General features: G+C 36.0%; 1 protein-coding gene across 1 annotated transcript; it reads left to right on the forward strand.

Moving 5' to 3' along the window:
• The first annotated feature begins 23880 nt into the window (after positions 1-23880).
• LOC120256600 (aquaporin SIP2-1-like) lies at positions 23881-25202 on the forward strand. The gene is made up of 2 exons (XM_039264257.1): positions 23881-24233; positions 24870-25202. Exons 1-2 carry the CDS (start codon positions 23955-23957, stop codon positions 25185-25187), a joined length of 597 nt encoding a protein of 198 aa, XP_039120191.1. The 5' UTR covers positions 23881-23954; the 3' UTR covers positions 25188-25202.
• The last annotated feature ends 2662 nt before the right edge of the window (positions 25203-27864 follow it).

Raw genomic sequence — 27864 nt, forward strand, 5'->3', positions numbered from 1 at the left:
AAATCCCAAACCTCTCTCTTCTTTCTAACCCTAGCCACTATTTCGAGAAAAAGAGGAGATTGTTTCTCAATTTCAGCATGTTATCTAGAGACATGAGACTTTCGTTCGGTGCTAGGAGATCTATGACAATCATAGAGATAAATATAACACATCAAAGGAAATATTTCCTAACAAGGGGGGTTCATTGCAGACAAATAGGGCAGAAGGGAGAGAGAGGGGTAAAAGAAGGGGGGTTCGCTGGGGACAGAGAGGAAAAAAGGAGAAGGGGTAGGTGCCCCGTACCCTGCATACAATAGTTTATTTGATTAAAAAATAATTTTGGGCCCCCCCTGAATACAATAGTTTATTTGATTTAAAAAAAAATTTTGGGTTCTGATATTATTTTTTCTTGAGTTTTGAAAAAAAATGCAGAATATATATACTTATTTTAAAAGAAAGCAAACTTCTATTGACTATTTAAAAGAGTCATCCACATGATTAAAATGATAAAATAAAATACATCTACGGAAGTGTTTCTTTAGACTACTTTAAATATGATGTAAATGTAACAATGAATTATAGTTCCTTATCTGCATATATTGCCACTAGTATTTGATTATTTTGCAATAATTTCTATTCTCACTTCCTTGATTGAAATTATTTATAAATAAATTTTCACATTTACGTATTAAAAAATATATTATAAAATTATTAAACGATGAATCCAATTTTTTTTCCCTCATACCTTATAAAATCTTGTTGCCACAAAAGATTAACGCCATATACAAACAAACATGTGATTAATTTTAAAGAACATATCAAAATTGAATTCCTTGCAAAACTACAAGTAAAAAAAAAAATCCTAAATTAATATCTTATGTATTTATTTACATGCAAAGTAATATGGAAATTAATTCATCTTGAACAAATTGAGGACTATTGGCTAGTTTACAAATAATATTAAATGCAAGATTAGTTAGTGAATTTGCTTTTCACATCGGATGTGTGATGGGTGATGAGTTCAAATTTTCACAAACATTTGAAAGTTTAAAGATAAAATATTAAATAAATTAAGTATAATATTTAAAACTTTAAATAAAGTCAATGTGAACAAGAAGGTCTAGCTAGTCAGCAGATCGGAACAAAATAAGATATATTCTACGTTTTTGCCAAATAGTCACAATGTTTTATTCACCAACTTCATTGACTAAACTAAACTTATTTTCCTCAACAAATGTACACTTCCCAAAACTCATACACAATAAATATTCAAGTCAATAGTTCATCAAAGCTTTGAATTCATTAAAATCTTGCAACCCAAACAGTCCAAATCAGCGTTCCGTGGCCGCCGCTGTACTTTGAACATTGAATCAGCTCAGCTTTGTCCGAAGATTATAACAACCTTTTCTTTTTTTCTCATTTTTATATGCTCTTTTTTTCTAGAGAGGTCTTTACTTACCCCGAAGGTAAAAAGAAAACAAAAACAAATTGGATTCCAGCCCTTCATCTTTAAAAATTATTTATCAAATTTTTTGAATTAATTTTATTAATTTATTTATTTGTTTTTGGAAAAAAAAATATGACATGCACTTACACAATGACAAGCATGTGCAACTAAACTTTATAATACACATGAAGCAAGTATATTACACAGTCATCATATATTATTGATAAGTACTTGTGTATTAGTAATATGATGTATTTTTTTTCTTACGATTAGCATTATTTTTCTCATATTTTATCACTAATACATGTGGTTTTGTGTTCTTTTACGCATATAGGATTGTAGAGCCAAATAGAGAAGAAAGAAGCCGAAGTAGATTGCGAATGTATTATGTTACTGAAATCTTGAAGTGAACACACGAGTAGACACAAGTTGTGCCCAAAGACATATAAGTGTGTGCCAACCTCTATTATGCTCAATGGAATATGAAAATTGGAGAGGACAAAAGTATTCACACTCATGTGTTCCGACTTGTAAAAGACTAGCAAGATTTCCGTCAAATGTGCTTTATTTGAAAATGCAACGTGATCTACGACATAGACGTGTTCATGTTTACGTTGCCTCGATGAAGAGTGTGGATTTGGGAGTGTTTTTGGCAGGGTACTATACTAAGTACTATAGGAAATCACTATATCAATTTACTATAGTAGTTACTATTCATGGACCGCTGAAAACCGAATTTCTGCAAATTCATATGGGCGTGTGGAATTTCCACACGCCCGCATGGATGCCTGATTCCTACCCTATTTAAGTCACGATTTCAGCCAGATTTGAGAATCTTTTTCCCCATATTTTTCTTATCTTTCTCCACCTTTGGAGGCGCTTGCGGCTAGGATTTGGAAAGGCTTTGGCTAGGCTTTTGGAGAGGTTTACGGCCTTTGACACTGCGATTCCTTTGGAAGAGAGTTATTGGGGGAGCTTTTGTGGGCACCGATCCGACGAGGTGTATCCTAGGCTTGACAATGGGACTTTTAAAGAAGACGCGGCCACTCCTCAAGACCATTGACACGAACACCAAGGGGTTTTATTCATGAATTGCATCTCTTTACTTTTGACTTCATTGTTGATTGTATTTTGCTCCATGGAAAGCTAAACCCTTAGTGGGTGCTTGGACTTGTAAACCCTAGGATGATATTATTTCTTTGACCTTTTATTATACTTTCCTTAATTGATGTTTTTAATTGAGTTCCAATCTTGAATGTTTGTTGAGTTGATTTTCAGTTAGAGTGACACTAGGGTTGAGAATCCATGTTGGTAATCCTTATGGATGAGTGACACACTATGAGGATTAGACAATGCTAGATTGGAGATGGTTGAGAGGGTGAGTCGAGAGGTAGCAGAATGCCACTTTCCCCTCTAGTGTGATTTATCCTACCTCCACGTTCCAAGAGTTCTTTGCGGTCACAATAGAGTGAAGTGCTAAGAGATGAACTCCGCTGGGGCTTAGTTGCGTATGTAATAGAGTGAATCGTTGAAGTAATCCTTAGTATTTGGGGCTTAATTATGACTAGGGGTTTTTTGCCTGAACCAAAGGGTTAGATCTGTATTAGGGAATAGGGTTTATCACTTGGAATCCTAGAGTCTAAAGCAACCTAGCACAGTGTGAGGTGTAGAGATTGAGAGATTTCTCCACCGGGGAATAGCGTAGGGCTAGTCACGGTTGACCTTAAGTTTTGGGATTGTGTGTTTAAGGATCTCCACGACTCGTTAGACTTCAGTTAGGAAGTATAATGATTGGTTTTGCACTTGAAACAATATTGCTGGGGTGAGCAATGTCCGAGTGCCCCATTTATCGTCGATTGCCTCTCCTATCTTTTATTTGCGCCTCTTTCTTCTTTTCTTATTTTTACTTGCATTAATTTGTTTTCACATCACCATCAACTCATTTTCATTCTAGTTAAATAACAATCTTTGTGTTTCTATGCACTATTCCTGAGGATTTGACTACCCTCTCACCGAGGTATTATTACTTCGATAAACCCATACACTTGCGGTTAACACGCAAAAGGGCTGTGTCAATTATACGGCAAGTAGATATTAAACACACAAGTGATAAAAATGAATGGGAACATACATATCAAGATGCTAATAATTATTGTTTTCTTATGTAGAAGGTTCATAGGAGAATAACCTACTTGTCGACTTGGGTATTCGAGTAATGCGTAATAGCTGCTTGTTCCAACTGTTTCAGGCTCCCAAAACCTGCATAGTTCTTCTTTTGTTGTAGGAAACCAGGCGGGGTCTACTTTTTTAGTGGACCCTCGTACAGTACTATTGCAAGCGGGTTGTTTTCCTCTATTCCACTCTTCAGTCCAGTAGGGATTCTACAAGTATGTCGACTTATGGTAAGGCCTCTAGTTTGGTATCTGATACATCAGTTGAATTGGAGTCAAATGTGAACATTCTCTTCGATGGGGCGTTTTTTGGAGCACGGGTCCTCATAGTTCGTGCTCCCTTTGGTGTTGCTTTCTTAGGTGTAGATTTTTTTTTATGGAGCTCTCCTCAATGGGGCCTTCCTCATTGGGGCCCTCACTTGGGATTTCTTCGATGGAAGTGTGGGATCCACACAATTAATTTTTTTTTTTGTTTTAATTTTCCATGCTTGGTAGTTACTGGAGAAAAAAACCCTCCCTTTTTATATTTATCTTTTATATTTTTATTTTTAGGTTTTCAAAACCCTAGCCTTCTCTTCATTTCTTCCATTTTAGATCTCCCATTTGGAATAAGAAAGGGGAGATCTATCTTCATTTCTCTTCTCCCTTTTTTTGCGTGTGGTGGCGGTGGCGAGGGGCGAGAGAAGGGTTTTCGTTGGTGCGCTATTGTTGTTGAGGTAAGCAACCCGTCATCGGATCTTTTGCCAAATGTATAATAGTCTCTATTCTCTTTTTAGATCTTGATTTGATAATGTTTGTTGTTTAGATTAATGAGTTGTCTGTTTAGAAATTGAGTTTTTTTTATTTGTATATGTTGGTACATAGCTTTCTTTAATTAAATAATTTTATTCTTTGTGATTCTTATGCAAACCATTAGATTTATAGCCCAAGAATGAATTAGTCTTATAGGCAATTATGAGTGTAATTATGTTTTTTTAATCAGTTATAATGTTATGTTGTTGTTTTATGATAGAAAGGGTTGGCATACTTTACAGTAGATTTTTTTAAGGCAGCAGTGTCTGTGGGCTTTAAAGTTTATGGGTGCTTCTCCATCTTCTTATAGGATAGTCATCATCATGTCATCACATCAATAGTTGCCTTTGATAATCTATGTTTTAGCTGTGGGATTACTCTAAAATCCTTACCAAGCATCATGAGTTACCTTACCAGCCTTTTGTACAAGAATTAATTATTTAATAAATAATTTAATAATTAATCCTAAAGATACTGATATTAATATTAATGAAAAATTCATTAATTTGAAAACAAAAAAAAATTTAATTGAAGTCTTTATTGTGATTTGTTTTAGTTTTATCAAAATTTGATTAGTTCCGTTATTGTAGTTCAACAAGATGACTTCTATTCAGACTTTAAACCACTATCCTAATTCCACAACCATACACCACCTGACTTTTCCAACCTTACGCTTCATAATATTAATATATTGATGAGACATTTATTCCATCAATGTCCAAACATTTTCTTGTGAATATTTATTTTTTAGTCATGGATGATGATTAGTAGGGGTCAGTAATATGATGGCCTTTATCTGCTTGATGATAATCTTGTGTTCTAATCATATTGTTGTGTCATCATTTGTGTCTCTTTACTACTGCCATTATTGTCTTTAGTTGTCCAAGACTAAATGCATGGTGTGTGTATCTGATTTAGTATCTAAGTAGCTAGTTTGGTTTGATCAATGGTTATTGTTTTTAATTAAGCTTTGGAATCTAAGCCAAAGTGTAATGTTTATGTTTAGGGCCTTTGCTTGAGTTCTGATTTTAGTGTCCGAGTGGATTATATAGCTTGGAAATTTTTCCGGGTAAATAAACCACATATAAATACCTGTATATGTATATGCATTTTGACTCTTGATAAATTGCCATTTTTATTTTGTTCACTTATTTATCTTGGTAATGACATTTTTTTTTGTAATTCATTGAGTTAGTTTTATTTAATATTAATTAAATTTCTCATTGTTTGTATTTTTATTAGTTATTTAATTACTTAGTTTTAATTTCTGGTTTATTTAATAGTTATATAAATTTTGATTATTTATATGGTTTATTCAAAAGTTATTAAAGTTTGATTATGTATACTTTCAGAAATATGTGATCATTATAAAGGTTTTTTTTAGTTAAATTTTTAGCAAACTTCCTGATATCATATTTTTCATCCATTATTTAAAAAAAGTTTCAATTAGTTGAAGATGTTTTAAGAATTACTTTTTCAAGTTATATTAAAATACTGGATTATTTTGGTATTATCAAAAACGGGATCATATGAATACAGATATTTTTGCTTGGTGGAATGCTTTGTATTTGCTCTCTATTGACTTTGATAGTTTATTATTTTGTGAACATGTAATATTTTGACATACAAATTAGTCCCCAATTAACTATGCAATAACCCTATCACTTGGGGTTAAACATTGGCCGTGTCGACACATACTTCAGACATAGAAACTATAGTTTCGCACAGTTTCGTCGATGAAAAATAATGACTTCTAATATTTTGGCTTGGGTCACCGAGGATAATCATATGAGCTCTGAAATCTGACTCGAGTCACCGAGTTTAAACAAATGAATTCTGATGTTTTGTTTTGGCATAAGTTATTTGGGGGACTTTTATGCTCATTCTTTTGATAAAGTATATCTGCTTTGAAATATTCTGATTTCTAGTTTTTATACTGATATTTATTGTGCAATGTCACATCTGAGTATGTTTTTGAAAATTCTGAACTCATTATGATCCCGATATTTTTAATAGTTGCTTATCGGGCTCCTAAGCTCATTAAGTTGTTCTCCTTTTCTTTCAGATCAGGAGTATGGTTGAGTGATGGTCAGCTTAGCGAGGCCGTTGAGCAAGTCATCGTCTAATTGTTAACAAGTTGATAAACTTGCTATCTTGTGAACTTAGATATTTTTGTCTTTGTTTAAGTGTTATGTCAAACTTTATTATGTGTTTTGTTGTACTTCGAACATTGTGACTCTCGTTTATTTTTGAAGTTAGTGTCTCTGTTAAATGTTGCTTTTCTAGTGTGAGACAGGTACTGAGGCCTTGCGTGTCTACTTGGTTATGGTCTTGTAGGTATACGGCCATTTGTCAATGCTTCGGGTTCGGGGCGTGACTGGAAGCCTCTTCGGAGATAGTTTGGTAAGGCCAGCTTTAGTTATGTTTACTTTAGCCATGTGGCGCATTACATGCCTTCGCGATGTATCAACTTTACGACCTTCGGCGGTAGAAGTCTCTATAACAAGGGCAAGCTCTGCAATAGGGAAAGACATTGGGGCCTCAGGAATAGGATTTTCATTTGGGTGTGTTCAGTAGAGGTATCTCTTCTTGGATGCCATCGAGATAAGGAAAATCAGTGATCGTTTCTGAAGTATCCCTTTATCGACTTTGGTCAGACTGGCCTCTCCAAGACCGTGCTACTTGCTTAAACCTCATACATGAAGAAGGAGGAGGAGAGCGATCCATTGTTTCCTGCTGGATGTTACAATCCAATGACAGTGACCTTGAGACGACCCTCTACAGCCTTTCATCCTTTGCGTTGTGCTCGTCTAAACACGCGCGCAGTTCATGAAATTCCTCTAATACCAGATAGAAGAGGTTACACACATCATCATCGTCTCTCTATGATTGACAGTATGAGAATTTTGATGAGTTGATTGGGGGGAATCCTTTCGGGATCGCTTTCTTGTCAGCTCTCGGCTTGGTTTTCCATAAAACTCCATGGGAGGGGCTTGTTTTTTTTTCCCACAAGCCTGGTTGGCGGGAATGTTGTCAAGCCCTTTTCTTTATGTTGCCCACTTCAAACGACCTCTCAGACCCTTTCTTTCGGCCCTCCAGCCTAGCAATGCCAACCAATTCATTCTCCTCATTATTAGCTAGAACAAGTTCGTAGAAATTTAAAATTTGTCATATATTACACGGGTGAGTCTTATTATACACATGAAAAACTTTCCTATACACACAAAATAGTTATTCTACATAGAAAATTATAAAATTTCACATGAAGACACTATGGTACATAAAAAACCATTATTATACACGTAAAAACAGTTTTCTACACATATATAGATTATTATACATATTAAAACTATTTTATATATAGGACGATAATATTATACACAACACACCATTCTTATACACAGGAAATAACTCATATTGCATGTTTGCAAAAATTTCACATAAGTAGATAACAAACTTACTTCTTTCCCTTTAAGCCACTTCAATAGAGGACCGATTGAAGTTACCTTGATGTAATTGTTTTTCTCATACCACATTATTCAGGGTGTCTTTCTCAGTGTTGTTTCTTTACACTGTCTGTAACCTGGTATAACCAAATGATGAGGGCGAGGTGCACCCTTTTAAATAACCTGTGGTGGTGTACTTTTTGTTGCACCGCAGTTTCACATGTGCCGTCGTCGTTGGGAGATTGGCTACCAGGCACTTATGAATGGTATTTACCTAAGCATAATGACCGAGTGTGGGAAGATCATAAGCTTACTTGGCCAAGAATATTGGCACTTTAAGAGAAGTGCTAGGAAGAAGATGGTGGTCATGAAGTAGACCAGCAGAAGCTTCACAAATGTCTCTTTCTCATTGTTGTTCCTTCACACGAGCCTGAATAGGTTGTATTTAATTACGTCACGGTAACGGTTATGCATTTTACTGAGGAATGTCTTCTCAAACTCACATTGGAGCCTCTCGTGCTTGAACTATACAATATCACCTTCGTAGCGAAGGCCGAGAATAAGTATTATGTCTTCTACTCTGAATGGCAGCATGCTCTCTCCTATCTTGAAGTTCTGGATGCAATCATCATACACTTGCAGCAGTGCGTCAAGAACCTCTCTCTCTTGCGTGATGGGTGCAACATCCATCAAATGACCAAAAGAGGTTCCTTGGAGTATCTCTCAATGCTGCATGTTCATTTCCTTTCTCAATGCGGAGATCAGTTCCATAATAGGAGCAAGATAATACCATGCATTTACAAATGTCATGGCCATCTTCTATTGTGGAAAAAAAAACTAAAATCATATCACTATCTTAAACACGAACACCTTATTTTACACATGAAAACCTTATTTCACACAAAAATACCTTATTTTACACATAAAACGAAAATATTACACAGTAAGATAGATAGTAAATGACAAACTTAAGCAAATACACATCATGAAATGTTGCATTTCACACAGAAAGGAACCAATGCTACACGAGATAATGATCAAAACTGTAAACATAGGAGATAAACATCCAAACACCACACATAGTATTATTGTCATCCTGCTTGAAGGTTGCGATCTAGGCAAGTGTTCTCATCTCTCGGCTGAGATTTTCCTTGGAGAAACTTCTTCAATGGGTGGCTTTCAATAAGAGAACAATGGATTCAAAGAAGACGAACCACGGTGCTCGTGAGTAAGACGGAAGAGGGGAAAAGGTTCTCCACCGGCTTCACCACAATATGTAGAAGATGAATAGTTGCGCCTTCGATAGAGAAAGGGTTTTACGGATCTTGATGGATCGTAAATCCAACCATCCAACCGTATACCGCTACTGAGAAGATGGAAGGCAATCTCGTTATTTCACGGAGCTGGAGAAGTTTCTCCACTCAGGGGTTACTCTGGTAATTTTCATCACCAACTAATCCCCCTATTTAACACCGTTTGGGGAATCTGGGTTGAAAAAGATTTGCTCAATAAAAGAGGGAAAGTGCAAAATTATTTGGGATTATTAAACACTTTTCATTTTTTCCTACACTTAAAAAAAAAAAAAAAGTAGCGGGACAACATATAACACCCAGAAATGGTGAGTCACTTCTCATTGGAAAATAAGTACTAGGCAAATACACCTTCTCAACTCCAAACACAGGAGATTATTTTTTAATATCCAATTAAAAAAATTAATTAATAGTAAAAATTATAAGTAAACGGCATGTTAGTGATTTATTGATTTTTCTAGAAGTGTTCGAATCTAATTGGCTTCATTAATATTATTAATATATCAATGTCATGACATTTGACCTGCTGCTTTAAATTTATGTTGTGAATTAGATATCAAAAAATTTATATTTATCTCACTAAATATTTTCATTAATTCTTCAAAAACAATCTCTCATAAAAACTAAAAAATCAACCTTGAATGCCCCATGAAAAGAAAAAAAATTGTTAAATTTTTTTTTCCGCAACCATTTGTTGAGCTTGGTGACCATATGTTATTACTGAATTATATTTTGCTATGTTTCTTTTGAATCTTTTAATTACTTAACAATCTTTGTTTCTTTTTATCGTTTGGCATATTTAGCTTCATATAAATATATTGCAAATTTATTTATCTACAAGTAATTAATAAATAACTCGATTAAAAAATTAATTAAAAAATAATATAATAATTGCGATCCTTGAAATTTGATTTGCGAGATGTTATGTTAGCTTATCAATTACTGATATGATGTTTAAAGTATTATGAATACAAAGATGGGTCAGTTAGTTTTAAAACACAAACTTGTAAGTTCAATAAAGCGGAAAATGAACTTTGAAGAGTACTAAAATGAGAAAGATTTTAAAGACTTATTTCACAATGCTCATAGAGAAGAATGTTTGAAAATTAAAACAACAAGAATATATACATTATAGCCATAGTCTAACTTCATCTTACATTTATGGTTTCAAATAGCCATAGATAACTATATAAATCAGGAGTTGTTATAATATTATAATGTGTCTTTTGCACTTCCTAGATTATAAGAGTTATGAAGTAAACAATAGAAATTTAGTGAATACTTTTTCCTCTCTCAAAATAGTTAATAGTGAGTAATGTCGTGTATTTTTTTGACGTAAACATTATTTGAAACAAAATTTTAACTTCTGAACAGAATGAGAAGTTTTTTTTTTCATTTTTTTTACTTTTGCTACAGTCTTTCCTTCCTTCATATGCAAGTATATATACATATCATAAGATACGCACTTAATTAATTACTATCATTGTTTATAGGTTCTCTATCAATGTTACTTTAATTTAAAAAATTGCCTTCTTCCAATGGAAATATATATTTCAATCATCCAAACTTTAAGGAGTTTTTCATATTGAACTCTAAATTAAAAGAAAAAATAAATTTTCTATTCTTTTGTTACTAGTTAAAGGGTTTGAAATCCTGAATCTTTCAATTTTTTTTTTTTAGTTTCACATTTATTTTTTATGAATCTATTGAAATCAACTAGTCATATTGCAATAGTCATTTTGATATATATCTTATTATTCATTAATTAGTTGATAATATTTATTAGTTTCCAAGCACAAAAAAGTGAGCTATCCATGATTTTATTTTATAATTATGACTTGTAGAGTATAAAAACTCATTTTAATTTCATTTTTTAATTTGATTTGTAAGTACATTAATTAATATAATTGTGATGTTAACAAAATACTTGATAATATATATATATATATATATATATATATATTTGTATATGTAAAAATTTTATTTGATTGTTTTTTTTTAATTTTTGAGAAGATTAACACATTAAAATTTGTTGAGGATATAAATATGATCATTTGTAATAAATAAGTATTAGTTTTGTAAAGATATTTGTTTTTTTAGATATCAAATGGGAAGGGTTCAGCAGGTGTGGGATAGAATGGAGTTGGCAACTTAGATGAAAATTGTAAACTTGTTTCTTATAGATCTGTGTTCGAAAATTTTTAATGGGTTTGAGTTTGAGAATCATATTCTTAGCAACAATCCATGGCAGTGTTATTCTCATTTAAAAACACAATATTGGTTCTTTAGCAAGAGGACGTCCTTTGTTAAGTTTCCCAATTTTAAAATACATTGGTTTTAATTCCGCAACCAAAAATTATTTTTATTTCAGTTTCTCTTGTAGCCATTGTATGAGTGATAACATTTAATAACTTTTTACATATGCAATCTGGTTATTGTGAAATATGAATAATAACAAAAATTATTATTTATAATTTAGATTTTTTTATTCCACCTCAACCTCATAAAAAATATTAAAAAAAAAAATTATATAGCAATATAAAAAGTTTTCACATAAAAACTCCATGATTGGGTGAGACCCGATATCAACTCTTTGTATGACCACAAGTGGATGCATGTAATACTTTAAAAAACTTGCTCACGTCCAGTTGCCACTAAATTATATTTCAATTAATTCAAGTATTATAGATCTTAAAATCTTGTTGATAGTAAAAAGAAAATTACTTTTATTTAAATAACCAGTATTAAGTATAAATCCAATTGAATTTTTATAACACCCTCTAAGTTTGCATTATTGCCAAAAACACCCCGTTAGTTTTGCACTCCCCAAAAACCCCTTCTTTTTTATTTCCATGCTTTTCAACCCCCCAAAGCATGTAACGGATGTCAACGGAGTTATTTTAAAATTTTATGGACAAAAATTCCCTTGCATGGGGAGTCGTAACTGCAGCCATTTCGGCGGTATGAGAGGAAGTAGGGGGGTTTTCCGTAGGGTAACCCCAAGAGAGGAATTTACTGGAGCCTTTTAGTTATTTTTTCTCAACTAGAGTCTTCAGTTAAACCATTTCCGAAGCTTTCTCCGAAGTTGTCTCTACCGGCGCAGCCTCTGTAATTGTAGCTTTTCCCTTTCCACCAGCATCTCGAAGGAGAAGTTCCCCGCACAAGTAGTTGGCATTTTATCAGTTTGCAAACTAAGGTATTGAGTATGGTTTTATGTTAACTGTTCTGTTACAAAGAAAGATTTTTCGGTTTTGTTTTGTGCTCCTGTTTTTGTTGGAAGATATTGAAGTCTGCAGGGGATTTCTCTGCTGGGGTTTTGTTAGTCTGCAGGGCAATTTCTCGGCTAGGGTTTTGTGTTGTTTTGCGCTTTCGTCTGTATACACTATCGGAATAGTTTTTTCGATTGTTATGATTTGTGTAATATTTATAATATACAATTCCCCTTTCATTTGATATGGTTTCAGTTTTAAAAATGAGGTTTACGTTTAACAAATGAGATGTTACAGTTTAAATTTTGTTGTCTCTGTTTAAGTATTGTTGTCTCTGTTTAATAAACTAGTTCTCTGTTTAACAAATCATATCTCCGTTTAAGAACTGAAGGTTACCGTTTAAAATCTTATATTTTCGCTTAATGTGTTGTTATTGTCGCAGGCTTTTGACTATGGCGGTCAACCTAGTTAATGGGCGATGCTATTTGACACCGGTAGTGGAGACCTTATGTGAATTGAAAGATAACATGACCCTCGACACCGGGAGATCATCCGAAGGACACCGTTTGCGACATTCATGAGTCGGAAGCTATCTACCAGAGAGGGCCCTTCTTGATTCTCTTTTTGTAAAAAGTGCGATGGCCGCACCAATAAATTCGAGGATTGGGAAAGCTTTGTTGAGTTTCAGGCCTCAAGATGTGGCCTTCGTTCTTGGTCTGCGTTGTGATGGCGACGCAGTCGTGTTTAAGAAGAATAAAATCCGTTTAGCGTTCGAAGGTAGGTATTTATCAAAAACCTATGAGAGACACAGAGACTCCATCAAAAGCACTCTTGTCCAACTTGTTCGACAGAGGGGGGAAGAAGAAAATTTTGTCAAACTCCTGATGGTGTACCTCATGGGTACAGTCCTCTTCCCAAATACATCATGCTCGGTTCCGAACTAGATCGTTGATTATGTCGATGATCTACCCGCCATGGGGCGATACGCATGGGCGCAGGCGACGCACAAGTGGCTGATGGAGGACATTCCACAAGCAGCCGCTCGAGTGCAAGATAGATGCGCCGGTAAGAAGACCAACACAGGATATATTAAGGGGTGCTCGGTCGCGCTTAACATATGGTTTCTCGAGTGGCCGGAACGGGAAAGAAAGTCCGATTCGGCAAGATCATAAGGATGCTGTGCTACAGTGAAAGTAGTTACCGGAAGCAAGCGACGGTAGAAACCAACTTGTCATCGCTCGAAGGAAAAGAGGTAATAAATCATGGACAATGTTTAACATAAGTCTTTAATGTTTAAACATTTTATTTAGCGTTTAAATTTATTATTTACAGTTTAACAATTATTAATAAAAGGTTTAAACATTTTGTTCTCCGTTTAAATAAATTCGATAATGTTTAATATATAAAAACTATGTTTAACTTTAGTTGTTATAGTTTAAACTGAATGATTACGCTGAAATTGTTTGGTTTACATATGTTAGTTTCCTGAGCTGGTTCCGGCGAGTGCTGAAGAAGAAATATTTGTTGGGGCCAACCAACGGATAGATGCTATTGCTCCGGAACCACTTGCTCGAAGGCAGGATGAGAGGGCACCCTCTATCGTGCGCGCTCAACCCCGTTCTCGTACTTCCAGCCCACCACTCGAACGCATTCCTCGGCAGGGAGAAGCCCTCCCCACCCGCCCGGATTGCAGCGACTCCCCTACCACGACAGCAGCGGTTACCCGATTGTGGCGCCCCACGACCATGGCGGCCCTCCGGCCCAGTACTAGCCCCCCGGCGACATTAGGCGAAGATGTCAGCTGCAACTCTTATGCGGGCGTGCCAGATATTGATGACCGAGTTTCCTCGGCTTATCACTCGTGTTGAGGCTCGGAAGGGCGTTCACGATCGATTGCGCCGTCCCTCAAACAAGCTGAAGCACCGGGACGAGCGAGGCGCCGGAATTTGGCGGCAGCGACATCATCGGGGTGGCCATTCCAAGACGGCCACATTCGAAGAGACTTGCGAAAAAGAGGAGAACAATACTGCCTCTGTCTCCACCACCGGCTGACGATGAAACAATAGCAAAACCATCGGCGGCTGATGTTGTTACTGAGTCTGTCGCCATTGATGACATGGCCATGACAGTGGAGGACATCGTAGATGATGTGGCCGTTGCCGCGGTTGAGAAGATCGTTAACTCTCTTGTTAACGAAATCCCCGACCCGGTGGAACCGGCTGCCGAGATTGCGGCATCAAAGATGGACACAATCCCTGAAGAACAAGAACAAGCTAAGGGTTTGTCTCCCGATGATGCTGTTGCCGTGGCCACGGCTGAGAAGATCGTTGAATCTGTTGCCGTGGCCGTGGCCGTGGCCGTGGCCGACTGTACCGCATCGAAGCAGGACACAATCCCACAACAACAAGAACCATGTAAGGATGTGTTTGCGGTTGATGCTGTCGCCGTCGTCCCCGCATCGAAGGAAGATGCGGCTGGTGCTGAACACCGTCAAGGCTCAACAATAGTGCCCCATGAAGACCCCGACCGAGCAACGCGAGAGATAATTAAGGCCAATCAACAATGGGACAAGACGGCTCGGCAAGTCTTCGTTCCGAAGAAGAAAAAATGGGTATAATACAAAAGTCGCTGAGCAAAGTGCCATATCCCTACAAGAAGCACGCCTCCATCACAAGACCGTTGGCGCTGTTTATGTCAAAGCAGGACGACGCACATGAGACAACTATGGCTATGATCGGAGATGGTGTGCGCAGCTTGCATGAAGTTCAAATTGTCATCCTCCCGATAATAATGAATAGTCACTTCCATGTCGATGCGTCATAACAATGACAAACAAGAATACATGCATTATTCTTCATGCGCGAGTACGAAAAGACAGCGTCGGACATGTTAAGTTCTTTAATTATGTCCGATTGATAGCGTTTGTTATTTAATTCGGTATTTTAATCTCAACTTGCATATCTCGACAGCGGAATCTATTCGACACGGTACGTCGATATGGAGTCGGCGAGTCGGCGACCGCAAAGTACCCACTCGCTTTTACGACATGGAAAACCCCACGGCAAAAAAACAAGGAAGCGTCGATTGCGTGCTGCTCTATGTCATCGCGGTTTATCGAGCAATTACTTTGGGGTGAGAAGCTACGGCTACCGCGAGATAGGCGTTCACTTACGAGATTAAAGTATGTTACTGCGTACTTAAGGAGGGGGAGAGCGACAGGCGTCCATGAGAAAGGGGATCGTCGGAGCGGGTTAAATTTTTGTTTTTCGCGAGCAGGACTTGTATATGTCAACATCAATTTTGTTTTCGAATGTAAACCAGGACAAATTCAATTCATTGTTTTCATTTTTCGTTAAACATGACTTGTATATGTCAATGTAAATTTTGTTTGTTTTCAATTGTAAAGCAGGTTTAATTCCATTCAGTTTCATTTCATTGTTTAATTTACATTGTGATTGTTTACATTTCAGTTTAATTATTTAACTTTACCATATATCGTTTAAATATCAGTTTGAAACATTTAAAATTACAGGTTCTCTGTTTAACATAACACTGTCTCTGTTTAAATAACTGATAACACTGTAAAGAATAAGAGTTTAATAAATATATGAAAAATTGGCAGTCAGTTCAAATTGTTTCTCTTTAGAAGTCAGCTTATTTACAATGCCTAGTCGGCGACAGTTTTATTACAAGATCTACGATTGTGACCGGATCCATGGCGTGGTGCGATGTAACTTCGCGGACATCAAACTCTTTGCGACTCGATCCTCTTTCGTCTAGGGACGCCCTAGTGCGCTTCTCGTCACAGTGATCATAAGCGAAGCTCACGATTTCCGATCCGAAGGCCTCGTCATCGTTGGGTATGGGGAATATAGCTTCCTTATACGCCCGATTTGTAATTATCGACGGTGAAGTAGCCGCTAATAAATCGATGAGCGTTGGTGTCCATCCGCATTATTGCAGCGCAAGCGTGTTTGCAAGGGATACCATAAACTTGCCACCTTCGACATGAACAAGTTTTGATGGCAAGATCTACAAAGTTGCTACTACTCGGTCGATCACTGTAGCGATCGTCGACACTAACGACTCAACCACGAAGATTTCGCTATCCTCAACAATTATCTCTACCTTGAATGTATGTCTGGGCATAAGTAGGTCTCCCATTTGTTTGCTTGCTCACGCCGATTATATAACATGCGCATCAACTTGAACCTGCAAATAACGTTAAACAAAGATAGTGATGTTTAAATAATTCAGAAACATGTTTAAACATTATTGTAAAAAGTTAAACGATAAGATCAATATCTAATGTCGGAGAAGTCTAATTAAACAAAGATGGAAAAATTTTAAAGGGTAACACTAAATGTTAACTGTAAATCAAAATTCGCAGACCTTATGGAGTCGACCATTTTCGTCACCGGTAAATGACGAGCTTCTTTGATCCAAGCATTGAACGACTCCGCGACATTTGAATACATCTCACCCCAACGATCACCTCTGAACAGATATTTCGACCAATGTGTCATATTCGATTTATTAATCAACCAGTGATGAGCTTCGGGTGATGTGGCCTGCAGTTCATTCACGGTATCATCGAAATCTTTAGCCGTGGATGCCCACGCAATGCGGAAGCATATCAACCAGCACTCCTCCCTGAATGCCTTCCCAAGTCTAACATTGGCTTTCATAAAATTGGCCTCCAAATGTCGAAGACAGTATGCATGTGGTGAAGAAGGGAAGACTCTCGCAATTGCGTTTACAAGGCCCTTCGACTGCGTCGACAGAAGGTAATTATCTCATGATAATCTCCTTCCTCGTGATAAAAGCATCGCCTAACTTAGATATGAACCAAGTCCAATTGGCATCGGTCTCGGTTATCGACTATACCGAAGGCGACGTGGAAAAAACCATTGTTTCCATCTTTCCATGTGGCACCCAGTAGGGTACCCCGATATTTTCCAAGGAGGTGTGTACCATCGAGAAACAGCAGACGACCTCGCAAGCCCTCTTGAAATCCCACAATACACGTCCGAAAGAAAACGAATGCACGCTTTAAAACGATCACCGTCTCTTTCCACGATCGCAACGTCGCCGGATTTGTCTCAGCCCACCTTATCCACATACCAAAGCAAACATCATAGTCGGAGATGTCACCGCTGCCGAGGACCACCCGGGTATGCTCTTTTTCCCAACCAAGCCTCGCTTGTATGGTATGTGGACACCATGTTCCCGCAACATGTCCTTCTGAATGTCGATGGCCTTGTACAAGGGCCCGTCCTTGAGCTTCTGAATCACTCGTGCGCTTACCCATTTTTTGGACGCTTTCGGATGTGACGCCGAACCCATGCCACCACCGCAAGTGTGTGACGGGTTGATTGTCTTGATTCTGAAAGTATTTTTATTATACTCTTTTGAAGCATGAAGGCGCCAACGACAACCATCGGCAGCGCATTCCACAGTCACCCGATGTTTTTCGTTATTTATGAATTTGAAGTCGAAATTCCGTTTGATTGCATGATTTCGAAGTACGTCCCTGAAATGTTCAACACCGTCAAAACATTGTCTAATATCCAACGACAGCACTTCAGAATGATCTGACGAGGAAGGAAGACATCCCACACCGCCGTGGTCACCATGGGATTGAACAGGGAGCACTCACGAGAATCGAATTCCCCGCCAACACTTCACCAAATGAAAAGATCAATATGTTAATGGAGAATATAATATTTAAGGGATAATGCCAATATTTAAACGTTAAATTAAATACTTAAACCGTTACCAATTAACGTAAATGAATAGTACAATATGTTAAGCAGTAACTGACATATTTAAACAATAATGAACCCATACAACTGGATCAAATAAAAGAGAAGGAACTTACAACGAGTAAAACTCATTTTCATTAGGATTCCGCAATGGCACATTGTCTGTCTCGACAACAAGATCAACTACACCGCATTTGAAGATGGAGTGCACGCTGACACATTCTGCCGAAGTCAACATCATTTTCTATTGACAAAACCGCTTTTATATCCATCTGGTGTGATAAACTTCACCCTGACAAGGGAAACTTCGAGACCCCATCGCTCACATATCTCAGCTAACACCAACTCCCAAGAAGTCTGAGTCGTGAACATTAGCACTCTTCCCTCCCCGTTGAATCTAGCAATACCGCAAAAATTCTCCATAATATATCGGCCGAAAACCAAATCGTACAAACCAAATGAAATGAAGAACAAAAAGAAGACGAAGAAGAAGAAAAAGAAGATGTAAACAACAAACAACAGTCAGATAGGCAAACAAAAAAGTGCACAGTTGTATGCATAGAGGATAGACTAGACGTGATGTGATGTGATTGGGCGGTATTTTTCCCTCCATCCCAAGGGCAAAAAGGGAAATATATGTCAATGTCGCGAGGAAGACATATTGTCATCGCTCGAATGAAAGTTCTCACCCTCAACATGAGTCTCTGCTTAAACGTCAGCTTTTTTTATGTTTAAACGTATACATATAGTGTTTAAAATAACGGTTTAACTTTTTTTAACTAAAGTCTATATCACGTAAATAATATGTAAAACCGCTTTAAACATCTTTATGTATGTGATTAAACACCGTTGTCATTGTTTAAAAGAGTAAATCGATTATTGTATAACTCGCTTTGTATTGTTTACAATGCCGTTTCTTTGTTATGTCTTTTGTTTAAAATTTGAAAAATACAAATCTCTGATAACATTCTTATTCAATATTAACTTTATTTTTGCTCTGCTTTAAATTTCATTTTTACTCGCTTTAACATTTTCTTATGAAGTATCAACTAATTACAATGAAATGTACTTAAAATACAAATCTCTGATAAAAATATATTTAATACAATACAATACAAATATTCATTTTTATTATTAAATATCAGTAATTACAAAACTGACCATCACTTAAAATACAAATCTCGATAAAAAATAGAATGTAAGACAATACAAAAATTCTCCGCTTTAAGCTTCAAACTCTCCGCTTAACGCACGACGTAAGCTTCACTCGACGATCATCGCTTTATAGATCAAGTACACCTTTTGAATACGGGTGTCTCACAACACTCGCTCTGTCCCATGCACACATTTTTTATCGATCAAGTTCTTTTTAAAGGATATGTGATGTAACCTTCTTCTCGTAATCATCCGCAATCAACTTGAGTGAAACTTTTTTTCTGACCCAAGGCTAAACACACTTCCGTCATTGTTCACCCGTAGAGTAGAGCAAGAAGGCGAGCATTTCGACTTGGACAAGAAAAAAAAGTTTTCACCTACAGGCTGTTTAGGGATGACAAGAGGAAAACAATCATGACACATCCCTCGTAAAAAGTCTATGATCTTAAAAATGTGGTTTGAATGGAGCGTAACGTCGCAACACCAAAATGTTCGACTCGACTGTGACGCACCATCACACAAGAAGAAGAGGAAGAGGAAGAGGAGTGGTTGCACCAAAGAGAGTATGTTCAATCGAAATGGTTCTTCCTTCCCATTTATATCGCGAAATCCAACACCGCCGCCGCTTCGGCTCCGATTTTTATGTGCGACAGCAGTGGAAACGCTGGGTAATCGAGCTGCATTAATTACGCTCGAGACCGCCGCCACCATCGCGTAGTATATTTTTAAGTGAATAAAAAAATACGATTAAACGATAAAAGAACAAATTTAAACATAGAAGCCAATATTTAAACCATAATGTATATATTTAAATTTAAAGTTCAATATTTAAACAATACTAAGAAGTATATACACAATGCCCTACTCAAGAATGATTCATCACGACGATCCGCGATCGCGACTCGAAGCGTGGTAATGGCTACAACACAACTTATGGACCGGAAGGGTGGTAATGGCTAAAACGCAACTCACCGGCCCCTGGACGCTACGACTCGATCCTCTAGATCTCAAGCAATAGACAAAAACTCCATAATTTAATCGGAAGAGCTAAAAATTGAGTACACCAAATGAGAAGAAGAAAAAGAAGAACAAGAATAAGAACAAGAACAAGAAGAATCAAGATATGAGCACCCTAAACTTTATTTGAGAAAAAGCAAGCGAGAGGCATTGGAAAACTATGCATAAAGTTCGGACACGATATGACTGGGCTCTATTTTTTCCCTCTTTTGCAAGGGCAAAAAGAAATTTCATATCATGGACCCACTTCAACTTCACCATGCGAGGTTAAAGGGAATGTAAAATATAACGTAGGGTTGTCCGGGTGTGCAAAAGTTGAGGGTGGGTTTTTGGAAAGTTTTTGAAAAATGACGATGGGTGAACAGTAATTTTCCCTTGTAATATTTATTCTAATTTCAATACTATTCATCAACCTTGTTATTTATTTAGTATTTCTAACTTTTTATTACTTTGGAAACTAGAAGAAGATATTCGTTTCTTTTTATTATTTTTATTACTATTATTATTATTATTATTTTTGTTATTTTTACTGTATTTTTATTTGAGTAGATTACTATATACTTTATAGAATTTTTTAGTCTATTATTTAAAAATTAAAAATAAAAAGTTGTATTGAATCGTGATAAAATATATATTATAGAAATCTTTTTCTAGTTCTTTTAAAATCAAATAAAAATACTTTTAAAAATCCCTACCAATTTTTCTAAATAAGTCTCTCAAACTTTTCCATTACTTTAAAAATATTTATTTTTTAAAAATCCAACATCAAGCATCTTTCTTATTTATAAAATTATATTTATCTTTCATCTCCTACTACGAGCTCACCTTAGACACAGCTTCTGTATGAGCACATAAAGATTGTCGAGCTAAGATTGCCCTAACTTCAGCTTTGATGCAATCTTTATGTAAGTAAGTTTGCCAAATCACCACAATTAGATTATCTAAACTATAAACTGAAGCCTTTGTTAGAGGTAGCCGAGTGCACAAATTTTGGTCTTGCCTTCAATGTGAGCTCAATTGATGAATTTATCATAGTGTTATCTATTTTTATATGCTAACTAAAAAAAAAATTTATAGGCTAAAAATGTAGGTGGAAGTTAAGTATAAATGTGATATAGAAATTTTAAATATATTTAAATAGAGTTTTAAAAAAAGGATTAAATGGGTATGACTTTTAAATTTAATGATTTATTGGTTAGTTCAAAATATCATATGGTTCACTAGGATGTTTGAAATTTTTGGAAGGACATCATTGTCCTTTTTATGTAAAAAAATAAAGATCAAACAGGGGTTTATAAATATAAAAATTATCAAAAATCCTAGGAACAAAACCAAGCAAAATTTACAACAAACTCATACGCATTTATTAAATCAATAATAAATTAAAAAAAGGATGACATTTATGTTAGTTGGGTCCTATTATATTCCAAAACCTTTTAGACTTACAGGAGATTCCCTTCACTTTTTGAGTTGGAGGAAAATGAAATATCAAACTTTTGGTTGAAATTTTTATTTAAACTGTTCTTGCCATCCAATCAAATAATAAAATATAATATAATAAAAACTTGCATAATTGTCAAATTGAGATACTTTTGGTTATAAAAGAATTTCAATAATTTTTTTTTCAAAATAAATAAATAAATAAATACAATAACATAAAATAAACTTATTATCATGAAAATTACCCCAAAATATGCCAATTCTTTTTTAACTCAAATGATTTTATAAATACCTAGTAATTAGATACGATAAAACATTATATAAAGACTATCACTTATATGAAAACTATTTTAAAAGCGGGCATTAATTTTGATTAATTATCCTAAATTTCACTCATCTCTTTAATATCAAAACAACCTGTTTGATGTATAATATCTTTTAATGATGTACAATTTTATATAATTTTTTTTCAAATTTTTATGTCTTTAACTTAGATTGAAACAAATAATTTAAATGCTGTAAATGATCACTTAGTCTATTAAGATAGGATTTTCTTACACAAAGTGGTTGTATCATGTTAAAAAAATGAATTTAAACTTTAACTTAAATAGGATGAGGGCACAACTATATTGAAAAATTGATTTTATATTTGTGCATGCCCTCAACATATGACTTATTTACATTAAATTAAAAATAAAACAATGAATATGTTTTGGGTATCACTAATATTATGTTGCATATGACCAAAAAATCCTAAATAACACACATCAATTAAATACATTTTTTTCTCGTCATCCACTCCACAATCACATGTGGTATAGAGTAAAAAATAAAAGTAATATTTTCAGCATCACATTCACCTTATGTTTTTTTAATAGAGTAATTCTCCTCCGCCTGATCGAGAATACTTCTGTTGCTTTTTAGTGGTCTTTATCTTCTCAATCTTCATTCATCCTTTTGTTTTATTATTTCCATTCGTTTGTTTCATTTTTGAAAAAGTGGATAAACCACAAACATTAAATAGAAAAGAGGGAGCCGAAGCTCTACATAGGATAACCACCAGAGGTGGTAAGGGAAGAGAACAACAAAACAAAAAGCCGCAGAAAAGAAAAAACCCTAAAGGAGGAATCCTTTAGGGGCTACAAAAACAAAGACCACGAGCTAGATCTCGCCAGGGGGAGACGGGTCCGACGACAGGGTGAACTGCCCCGAGTCTCTTGAGCTCAGGAAATCCAGGCTCCTCTTGATCTTGGACACTGGCTCATCAAGCTTCGCCTTCTTTGACTCAGGAGCTGCATTGAACCAAGAAATTAACATGCATACAATTTTTAGGATAATGGAGACAAATGGGAGACAAATAGAATTGAAAATGCGAGCATTTCTTTCAGTCCAGATATGCCAAATGATAGCTCTCACAAGCAAGTCCCAAAAAGGAAGCAGAGTTTTAGGCAACCTGCTCCTCCAGTCTCCCCAAAGGTCCTTGAGAGACCTAGGAAGATAAAAAATCCCAAAGAGCTGACCAAAGTAGCTCCAAATATGCAGGGAAAAAGGGCAAAAGAGGAGGAGATGATCAGCGGTTTCTACCGCCGCATGACACAACACACAAGTGGTAGAATGAAGCGAATTACATCTACGCAGGGCTAAGTTCTCGAGTGTCAGAATCTTGTTAGCCCAAGCTAACCAGTTGAAAAGATTGATTTTTTTTGGGCAAACCCCCCTCAGAATGACAGGTGTTTTGTTACACCGAAGACCTCCATCATTCAAGAAATTATAAAAGGCTTTAACACTGAATCTGCCATTTGCGGTGAGAGTCCAACTTTTTTCATCCATCCCATTGGATAAGCGCAAGCTAAGCTAGTCATCGACATCATTGTTTTTTTACGATGCAATTTTTCTATTTTTTTATGTCTATTTATTGTGTTTTTCTGTTTTTCTCTCTCGTAGTCTGTTTTGTGTCTGTTTGTCTGTTTTTGGTTTGATTTTTCTAATAAATCCCTGCTAATCCACTATATTTAAAAATATATATATTAATCTTATTCCCAAAGAAGTTCTTAAATGGAATATTTTCCGTGAATAAGTATTATAACAAGGACTTCAGTGAAAATTGGTTATATAAACCATTAAAAAGATCCCTTTTTTTTTCAAGAAGGATAGAGCTAAGCGGAGGACGCTGCTCTCAGAGCGCTTCAACTCCGACCATCTTTTCCGGCGCCAGCGGTGGCCATGGCTGGCCTGATCCTCCTGGACATGGCCCTCTCCTTTCTGTGGGTCTGGGCTGGTGCCCTTTCCAAGCTTCTGATCTACGATTACCTCGGCGTCCACCATTACCCCGACGCTGATGTCCTGAAGATCGTCGTCGGCGTCACTTATATGTTCTTTTTCGCTTGGCTCACCGACCATACCGGCGGCGCCTCCTACAACCCCCTCACCGTGTTCTCCTCTGCATTCTCCTCCGGCGTCAAAGGCTTCTTTTTCGTCGTCTTTGTCCGCATCCCCTCTCAGGTCTGATACTTTTTTTTTCTTTCTTTGTTTGCTTCTCTTTGAGATTTTCCTTGATTTCTGGGCGTTGTTGGTACAGATGAGCAATTCCAAGTTTGATTTCCAATGTTTGTATTTGATTTCACGCCCAACATTTATATGGGAGAAAAAAAAATATTTCTCTTGTAAAAATTTGGGAAAAAAAGAAGCTTGATTTCTGAAATCAGGTTAATAGTTCTGAGAAATTCATGGGGCGATTGTATGCTTGATATTGACGAGAGAAGTATGCACTAATATCTAACATTCAGGTTCAGAAAGTTTGTGAAATTAGTTGTCTCAATTGTGGTTGTTGGGTTGGCTGTTCTTTGTGTTTTTTATGATTATGAGATTATTTTTAATTATGCTGCATTAATGCCAGCTATCTTCTAAAGTTGGTTTCTTTTTTTAGTTTGAGTGTCATATTTTCTCACTGTAAAAATTCTTCAGTGAAAAGCATGGCGCAATGACAGTAGCTCTGTATGATTGCATATGGCATCATATACATATTCAGTCATTATCCAATTACTTGCTATGGGTTATTTAATTGTCTACGATTTTGTCGTTTCTTACGCCAATCTTAAGAAATACAATAGTTTGATAACTTCAGTCTGTCCTGTTCAGGTACTTGGATCTATTATTGGAGTTATGCTAATCAAAAGAGTATGCCCTAAAGTTGGTCATGGACCTCGTTTAAATGTTGGTATGCATCATGGGGCATTAACAGAAGGACTGCTGACATTCTTCATTGTGCTTGTATCTCTGGGACTCAAGAAAAAAGACCCCAAAAGCTTCTTTATGAAGACCTGGATTTCAAGTGTATGTAAGGGAGCACTTCATATCCTGGGTTCTGATTTAACTGGAGGAATCATGAACCCTGCTTCGGTAAGTGCTATATATGTTATTTTTAAAAGCATAATGCTTGTCAATCTGAGGTCATGATCTGGTTGCACAAGTACATTTTGTGCCACTCTCATCCTTGTGTTGCCCCCTGATTGAGGGAGATGAACAGTTAGAATTTTCATCGCAAACTAATAGTTGCAAATCAGAATAATGTAAATACCCTCCTAAGAAATTTATCATCACAACGTGAGCAATAGAAAGCACAGTACATATCATACATCATTATATTTAAATCTATTAATAATGGTGGGATGACTTAGTTGATTAGCAATGTGAGGCAATGCAGTCAGTTATAGGCAGGCTAGTTTACCACTTTTGTTATGTGAAAGGTGGTTTCCCTTATCATCCTTATGTAGCACAGTCACCGGCAGCAGTTGCTATGCTTATGCAGCCTATTTATTTCTGTAGAGCGCGGTAGTCTTGTCAACAGTTTCATGATTTTCTTGAATGAATTATAGACCATTTGGCTCTAACATGAGAACCTACTCTGTAGATGCTCACTTTCTTAGAATGTGAGGAGGCCTTTTGCTTTCTATTTGTTCTTATCTGGCTCAACTTTAAGAAAGAAAGATCCTTAAAGCTTATCTCTTCATAAATGAATTTCAAGCATTTGATTAAGGAATAGTCATTATTCAGGTTTCAAATCCACTAGAGGTACCATGAAGTCTGCCCTTGTGTGTGTCAGTCTGTCAGACATTTTACTTTGTGACTATCTTGATTTATCCAAGAGAACTAACTGCATGCTTTAACAAAGAAGGGGATACTTGAATCTGTATCACTCTTGTGTTTCTTCCTTATGATTGAATGAATATATATAGAACAAAGTCAGCTGTCCATCATGTTGTAGAAGGATGACATAGATGAAGTTGATTGGAGAACCTGATAACAAACTATTGTTAGACCATGAGAAAGGGCATTATTCAAGACCCATAAGCTGGCCATTTTTTACTAGTGGCTGCAAGAAATTCTTATGGCTAGCATTAATTATATGACAATCATGACATTGTTTTCTCTGATGAATTGATATACCTTCGATACCCAAACAAACACTAAAATGTGCAATGGCCAGTTGACATCTTCTTGGCCGAAATTAGTAAATATTCATTGGGGTATGATATTCCTTGCCAAATCTATCGATCACATTAATGCTTTTATGTACCCAATAACTTTTATTTGTATGAGGAGGCTAGTCTAAATTCCAGCAATTACCAATTAGACAATACCGGATGTTTTAGATCATAACACAAGTTCACTTGCCTTTCATGGTACGAATAATTTATAATTCCAATTCAATTGACTGTGATAGTCAAATCTCCTATGTAACATTTTCTCAGCAATCGTGAGCGAGCCGAGCCTTAGGCATCATAATGGTTGTAGTGATGGTCACACATGACTTTCACTTATATTCAAATGCCCTACATTGTCAGAGGTCTGGTTTTATTTTTGTCAATAGCTTTTATGATAATTCTAATTTTTAGCTTTTAAATACCTTAGTTTGAATTTCATGTACATACTCTGGCATTGTATGAGTGAGGTGAAAGGTATGCCCAAATGTACAACTTTGGATTTCTTAATGAATGGGAAGTCCGAACGCCCTCAATTTTTTTAAGTTGTTCTATGAACTAAATCTCGACAATCAGGCTGATTTAAATCATCAGCATCGAATTTAGATATAAAATTTGTTTGAAGATCGGAGAGACTTCATTGAGGAGAGGAGGTTGCATGTGTTGGAGGGATCACAGAGAGGAGTTTACCAAGTTTACATTTAGATTTAGGTAAAGAATGATCAAAATTTGTTGCATAAATTGCTATAAATGTACTGCTAAAGTCGATGACAAATACTAGGAAAATGCTGTTGATCTAGTTGTGGTTATTATAGATCCTGCATACATGTGATTTGTGACTATGTGAGCATAAACAGAAGGTTGACAAAGCTTATATGACACAGATGAATTACAAGCTAGCTGTTCGTAATTTATCATTCTGACTTCTTGCTCGGATCATGTTTACATGAGTTACTGATCATCTAACTCTATGATTTGGTCATTCATCTTATCTCCTTTAAATTTTTTATTTGATTTGGACCTAAGTAATATGTTTAACAATTTTCAATACTATTATATGCAAACTTAATTGATGAAAATCTGTCCCATTAGGCTTTTCGATTGGGCATCGCGAGGAGATCACATAACACCGGAGCATTTTGTTGGTCTATTGGGTCCGCACCCATCCATGCAGCAATATTGGGTATGTGGACCTTCCGGTTACTGACTGAAACCAGCAAGAACAAGGAGCCAAGAGATGAACTGAAGAAGGCTAAATCAGAGTGATGGATGGTCATACCATTTTTACTCATTGTTGATGTGTCTTCTGGGCAACTTGGCTTCTTGTAAAATTATTAGTGCACACATTGGAAATTTGTAAACTGTATTAAAAAGGCAACACAATCATTTGTTGTCTTAATTGTATTTGTTCCTCGTTAAAATAATTGCCAGTTAGTTTATATTTCCTCCAGAGTCCAGATATTTAAGTTGTGCATGTTTATTGTTGTGAAAAATGTTTATGGTTCTAAGCTTTAATGGAGAAAAATGCCTTAAAACCAATACAAAAACTCAGTATTTTGTACAAATAATAGATGCCATTTATACCCAAGAATAGAGATGATTTCCATTTTGATTCTGTGTTGTTTAATAGAAAATTTTCTAGGAGTTTCTAC

The sequence above is a fragment of the Dioscorea cayenensis genome, unplaced genomic scaffold (genome assembly GCF_009730915.1).
Source record: "Dioscorea cayenensis subsp. rotundata cultivar TDr96_F1 unplaced genomic scaffold, TDr96_F1_v2_PseudoChromosome.rev07_lg8_w22 25.fasta BLBR01001539.1, whole genome shotgun sequence".
NCBI lineage: Eukaryota > Viridiplantae > Streptophyta > Magnoliopsida > Dioscoreales > Dioscoreaceae > Dioscorea > Dioscorea cayenensis.